At 40.5% G+C, this 7,218-nt stretch overlaps 1 protein-coding gene across 3 annotated transcripts in view; it reads right to left on the bottom strand.

The window, feature by feature from the left end:
* The window catches only part of LOC118430523 (serine/threonine-protein kinase mTOR-like), a 127,877-nt gene that overhangs the window by 96,945 nt on the left and 23,714 nt on the right, over positions 1-7,218 (bottom strand). For all 3 annotated transcript variants that reach the window (XM_035841436.1, XM_035841437.1, XM_035841438.1), the window contains 4 exons: positions 6,369-6,515; positions 5,681-5,823; positions 4,929-5,091; positions 4,276-4,421 (listed from right to left, as the gene is read on the bottom strand). In XM_035841436.1, the coding sequence (XP_035697329.1) occupies positions 4,276-4,421; positions 4,929-5,091; positions 5,681-5,823; positions 6,369-6,515 (599 nt within the window). The remainder of the gene's footprint in view (positions 1-4,275; positions 4,422-4,928; positions 5,092-5,680; positions 5,824-6,368; positions 6,516-7,218) is intronic.

Genomic DNA, 7,218 nt, shown 5'->3' with positions numbered 1-7,218 from the left:
GCAATGGTAAGTACATTCATACATGAACCATAGCAAAGCTGTACTGTACTTTACTACATGTAGCTGATGAAAAACCACCATGCTTCATCCTGAGGTCGGGTAGGCCCGAGGTTTGCCACATTACCTTTATATTTAAGGTATTACCTATTTCATGATAGACCACATTCTCCCTATTCACACTACCAGTACGTCTTGCCTTCCCTATTGTGCTCATCACATGTCAAGGGAAATAAGCAACCTAACAACTTTTACCAAATGTGATAGGAAACAATTTTTTTATCAATATTTCATCATTCTTGAAGCGAATCTCCAAGCAATTCTTTAATACAAGGAGAGAGTCATAATTATATAAGCATACTTGCTGGGAGGCTCAAAATAGAAGGCTTAATCCTATTAGAATGGGCCACATTGTAATCATCACCACTCTTCCATACAAACCAACAACTTACACCTGTCCTAACTTTAATCACTGCATCTGTGCAGCCATCCTCTCTTTTCTGGCTTGCTTTCAAACCATTCTGTTGACACCATTCCCAGGTCTGGAAGGAAATGAAAGTTACGGGTTTCTCTTACATCTAAGTGAAGGACAAAATACAGTGTAACTTCTGTGGGTCCAGGGCAGAGGGACAGGCCCTCAAGGTTATAATAATGTCAAGAGAATGAAGACTAATGTCTCCAGTCACTCCATCCAGACAACCTCTTGGTCTCAGGTCTGCCTTTGATAAGCCATGTTTGCTGACTTGTGACACCATAAATGTCTCGATACACTACACCTGGTATCACTCAGAAAGTTTACTGTCCCACAGGCTAGGTACAGGTGCATCTTTGCAGAGTTTTACATGTAGGTGGGATAGGTTACCGCAAAGGCAGAAATGTTTGTGGTGGTTTTATTTTTTCCATGGAGGTAAGAGACTAGAGTGTATGGTGCTACCGCCAACTTAAAATCACCGTGAACAGTCCTTTTTCTTGCTACCACGAAATCAAATCCCCGCAAACTTAAATGCATGTACAGAACCTCAGGTTGGGTCCTTAACAGACAGTAACAGACTAGAAAGGTTTGCACAAGTCTTGAACTGTTAGGGTTAACAGTATACAGTCAGATGTTTGTTTCTTCAAGCTGAGATCAAGGTCAAATGCTTGATGTGAGATTGATGAGGTCCATCTGCCCATTGCCACATTTGATAGTCCATACAGTCAATGGACTAAAGCCCTTAAAGTTAAACTAAGTGTAACTAAACTGTATTAATTACTTTTACATACACTTGCCAACATTCATGTTTGTAGAATGAGTTGGAAATGGGGATGTAATAAGGAAAGAAGTGATGGATAGGTTTCATACTTCCCTATCTGCTACATTTGGAACATGGTAATTCTGTGAGATAAGGAACAGCGTTGCTGACTTTTTCACAGCTTGAACCCTGCCTTAAAATGTGCACAGAGCCTTGTACATTAGAAATATCAATGGATGAGAAAAGCCTTACACAAGTGAGATACAGTCCCTGAAATGCTGATTCTGAATGACAGGTGGTCCTAGTCTTAGTTTTGTACTTTTAATCTGTATCTGTATCTATATAACTGCCCTTCAGCGTAACACACCAGCTTCGCAAGCATGCAGTGCGTCAGCAGCTGGTTATATTAAACAGACCTTACAATCCATCACACCTAACTTTTGCACATCTATCTGCAAGCATTCTTTAAAACTATCCAGAGAAGATGCCCCTATTGTGCTTGATGATCACAAATTCCACTCTAGAATAGTTCTGGGAAAGTACTAATTTTTGAACACATCACTAGTACTTAAACTTTTACTGTTTGCAAAATTACCACTGGTGTGACTCCTACAATGCTTCATTTTCTCCCTGTCCAGGTAAACCTAGAGATTGTGCAGCCCTGTACCAACAGGGAGAGGAGAACAGTGGGATACACACCATCTGTCCTGAAGGGGGCGCCCCATTTGAGGTACATGTATGGTTAAAGCTGTTGATTCTGTGTTTTCTATTTGAGGAGGAAAGGAAATTGTTATAACAGAACTGTGTACATCAAGACACATGTTCTGGAATCCAAAACTCACTGGGGCTTTGAGTTGATAAGTTAATTGTAAGAAGTATGTACCTTACACATTCATGGGCACCATGTTCTTCTTTGGTTAACTTTGCTTGAATGGAACATGTCCCATACATGTACATTGAACTCATTATACCAGTAATGCCTTAGCACTTTGGCAGGCTTGAATATAGACGTACAACAAGCTGAGGTGCTTATTTGTTTATTAAATCTAACCATAACAAGATGAGATGCTAATGATGTCTTTATCCCCCAATCAGGTTTGGTGTGACATGGCAGGACAGGACGGCCCCGGTTGGACGGTCATCCAGCGGCGCCTGGACGGGTCCATCAGCTTTGACCGCCCATGGGCCGAGTACAGGAAGGGTTTGGGTGACCTGGACACTGAGTACTGGCTTGGGAACGACAACCTGCACTTCCTGACCAGCCAACAGAAGTACGTCCTGCGTATAACTGCATCGGCGTGGGGCGGAGACCTCCGCTATGTTGACTACCGAGAATTCGCCGTCGCAAATGAGTCAGAGGAATATCAGGCATCGTACGATCGGCGTGTTTCCAACATGGAGGGTGACTTTCTCATTAACGGTGCGAAGTTCTCCACGTGGGATAAAGACCAGGACACTCACGCGTATGAGAACTGCGCAAGCAGGTTGGGAGGCGGTGGATGGTACACTAATTGTGGTGTAACTGCAAATGTTAATGGAAGGTATTATACTGGTGGGTCGTATCTAAGCCAGACCGGATTTCCTGATGGACTTTTCTGGGCAGCTTGGGAAGGACCTTGGTATTCCATGAGACTAACTGTCATGAAAGTAAGACCTATAGATTTCTCTGATGAATAACACTAGATGATGAGTTCTAAGGTAAAGGTGTACAGTATACCTACATGTGTACATTGTAGTCTGTACATTCACTAACATTTTAAAAGCTATCCAACGTAAAAATGAATGTCAATTTCAAAATAGAGAATTAACAGTGATATACAAGACAAGGACAGGTAAATATCATACTCAATACAGACTTGTCAAAACATAAACCTACATAAAGTCCTTTTGATGGCAATGTCTCATAAACCTACAAGCTTATATTTTATTATCTACCCCTTACCTATCGTCTGTAGTTGGCTTATATGTGTGCCAACAAATTTTGTATCTAGCCCAATACCAAACCTCTTACCTGGTAAAAGGCTTTTTTAAATGATTTAACACCTAAATCAAGAGTGTATTTTACATAGTTAAAGGCAGTATAATCTTAAACTCAACAAAATTAAGTAGGACTGGTATACATATGTAGATGATGCCAATGACTCATTGCAACTCTATTATCACTAATCTACCTCCTACTTCGAATCTTGTCACATTTTTTTCTGTAAGTTGTACATAATTTTGTTCTTAACATCTTTACCTACACTCCATTTCTAACTATCAAATTTCATTTTTGTGGTCTTAAGTGTTTACAAATTGGACTGACAAAAAAGTTATGTTCAATGTCTGAAAGTAGAGAGTACAGTAACAACAATAATAGATTCATTTTGTAATGTTCACCATTTAGATATAACAATTTGTGCATGTGCATTATATATTGCATCAATCACATCTGGGCATAATGAAAGAAATTGGCTTACAAATTGTAATTCAATATCCTATCATTGTACATGTATACTGAAAACCATATGCAAGTACTTTTTCCTGGCAATTACATGCACACTAAGTCTTGTATTCAATTTTATATCATATAGCTAACACCAATGACTGCTAACATAACAGTATAACTTATGTAAATTTGGTGTTAGGATCTGAAATACATGTTATGGTCACTATTCATGTGTTGTATTCCATTTAACTTAAAATTATAGCAAACAGAAACAAAGCAAATACAGGTCATTGATTGTGGCTAAAGCGCAGCCAATATCAAGACCACAAAATGCAAATGTATGTGATGGTAAACCAGTCTAGTACCATATAGGTTATGCTTCAGCATGTACTTTTACATTTTACATGTAAGTGGTAATTGCTATATTCAAACAGCGTCATTTAAAATGGTGCATGTAGAACAGTCATGATTGCCATGTTAGATATCAAAAATGATCCACTTGTGCGCAACAATGGGGCAGGTGTAACGTTAGTGGATGCTGTTAGCTTAAGCTGTACAACATCTTTCACCTTAAACAATATTAAGAAACATGATGATGGTGAAGAAACATTTTCTTACCTGATAAGAGCTTCTAAGACGTCTGTGTTGGGACCTTTGTGGAACTCCAGCTCCTTGTAGTGCAGGGCCTTGGCAAACGCTCGACACTTGGTGGCACGGCCACCCAGAAGGACGATTCCATTGTCATCTTTCAGAGGGAGAGGACCCTGTCCACAGAGATGGATGATTTAATCATCGTAAATACACCAATAAACAAAACACACAAGATTAATCGACACTGATAAAAAAAGAAAACAAATGAAGGTAATGACTATTAAAATATTACACATCGAAAATGACAGAAAGACAAAAAAGCGAAAAATGGGACCTCTAGTACCACATAACCCCCTGCCCACAATCCTGCTAGTAGCAGAGATATCCCACACCAGAGAGCAGCACTATCTCTTCCTGTAAGTTTCCTGCCCTTAGGCCATACCAATTAAATTTGTTGGATCTCGGATTTTTTCATAAAATTTTAAAATATGCTCAACTGGAAAAAGTATTATGAAGACAAAGCGAGAGGACCAGGTTTATGCCTTGGGGCACTAAGTTTTATGGAATGAATACAGTCACATTCAAGTCTCTGCCCTATGCTTTTATGATGTCCCCTTGCAACACTTTTATTTTTTAAAATCCGCAAACCAACTAAATCAATTGGCGTTGCCCTATCCTACCCTGTCGCTGTGCTCCATGAACTCGGCCAGGTTCAGCAGGGTCTGTGTGATCTCGGGGATGTCCTGGGACGTCAGCGCCACCTCGATACTCTGTACCAGCTCATCCTGCTGCTGCTCGTGCAGCTCAGACCAACACGACACAAACGCAGCATTGAACAGATCTCTGGAGATGGACACAGCAGAAACAAGAGTTCGTAGACCTCATACTTCCATGAAATATTCAGAGTGTTTCTATAGAGGTTGGTTGGGTTTTTATGATAGTGGGTTTTTGGCGGGAGACATGGTCAATAGTTTATCAAGCTCCGACCAACATGACACGAACGCCGCATTGAACAGATCCCTGTAGACAAACACACAAAGAAAAAAATGCTGCTACAACCATAGAAAATGTTTTTTTTTTAATTTCAAATCTCAGAAAGAATTTCATATGATACATAGAGAATAACTTTATGCTCGGTCACGAGCAACTGATGATCTTAAATCCTATAGTCTAAGATTTATTGCAGCCAAACCTTCTGGCTTCTGTCTTAAAAGTTTATATTTTGATGTAGTAGAGTGGATTCATTCCTCTGCTAACCAACATCTTTTGCACCACAGCCATCCCTTAGTAATGTGGAGCCACATAGTTCAAGTTTAAAAGCTTTTATACAGCCATATATTTGATGTAGTAGAGCACCTCTAGTACATGTACATGTGGCTTGTATCAACAGCTTCCCAAACAAAACTGTGGTACAGGATGATCCTGGGCCTACCTGGCCAGTGGATTGTATGCCTGAGCCAGTGCCCAGCAGGACCGCAGTGCAGGGGAGGGGGATTCCTTCAGCAGCTCCACACTCAGCCTCCGCAGCCACTCCATCCAGTCATCCTTGGACACACGACGAGACGCACCCCAGGCCTGAACACCAACAACATGGGTCATGTTCAGAACATCAATCATTGATGTGAAATTTCAATGCACAAGCTGATCAATACATTACAGACTGTGAAAGCAACACACACAACGTCTTATTCCCGGACAACATCTACAAATGTATGACAAGCACTACTACAGTGTTGTAAATTCATTTACATTTATGGCCGTCTTATTTTACTGTAGGAGAGAAAAGGGAGTTTTTTTCCAATGTTTCAAATTGTTTTTTGCAATGTTTCAAATTTGTGTGCAGTACAACTACTACAGTAGTAATACAAGGTAGACATATTGAATGGAGACCATTTGCAATAAAGGTCTAGAGGTCACCACAAAATTGAATACACTGCAAAAGTTTCAAGATTCACATTATATGAACAGCACATACCCCCAGCATCATATTTTTGTGAACACTGAGGTTCTTAACTTTCTCAATACTGCCTGCCCCTGTAAACCACATAGATTTTGAGCTACAACTTGCAAGGCTGACTCAGTAGGGAGAAGGTAACCTTCAGATTTGCTACAAAGCTCACCTTTTGTAAGTTGGATGTGCTGACGTGGAGTTTCTTGACGGTGGTGGCCTCGATCGTACTGCTGCCCGAGTCCTCGGCCAGATTCCCCTTGTTCTGCCTGGGGCGGTACAGGAGGGGGTCATCCTCCTCCTCAGCTATGGTCGACCCCTGGAAAAATCACATACAATTATTTCACAGCTGCATTATCCAGTAATTATCTCAAAAACACTTAGTCACACATAGAAGGGAGATCCATGCTCTATGATTGATTGAATGAAAGTACAGAAAAGAAAAATTGTGGTGACCAAATTTGATGATTATTACAATGTTGGATTGTGCCTAAAGCAGGGCTCTAGCCAGCGTCCGTTTTTCCGTCAATTGACAGAAATTCGCTGCGTCTGACGGAAAAATTTTAAAAGCAATCCGTCAACCTTGACGGACAAAAATCCTTGGTCGAAGCTACAGGCGGGTTGGGGACGCCGTCCACGGCCGTAAAAGCCACACGCTATTTGTTTTGCTATTGTTATGACTGTTGACAATGTGTGTCGGCGCTCTTTCGCATACGATAATCTCATAAAAAAACGTTTTTTCAAGGTCTCAATGGCAACATTTACTACTTTGTAGTGTCATGGGAAAATAAGTTTTCACGGTTTTCACGACGACTGGAATTGGCTGACAGAAAAAAAATTCGAGCTGTCTTGAGCCCTGGCCTAAAGAATAACAGGGTGATGGCTTTACAGCTTACCCAACCTACACAAAATAGATTATAGTATAGTATAACTGTTGAGAGTCAGATACACTATCAATAAGAGCTATAAAGTTGATAACCGTGAGGAAAATTAGACATGTAAACCTGACATATAACCAACTA

Source organism: Branchiostoma floridae, chromosome 14 (genome assembly GCF_000003815.2).
Source record: "Branchiostoma floridae strain S238N-H82 chromosome 14, Bfl_VNyyK, whole genome shotgun sequence".
In the NCBI taxonomy this organism is placed as follows: Eukaryota; Metazoa; Chordata; class Leptocardii; order Amphioxiformes; family Branchiostomatidae; genus Branchiostoma; species Branchiostoma floridae.
This window is presented reverse-complemented; position numbering and strand designations above follow the sequence as displayed.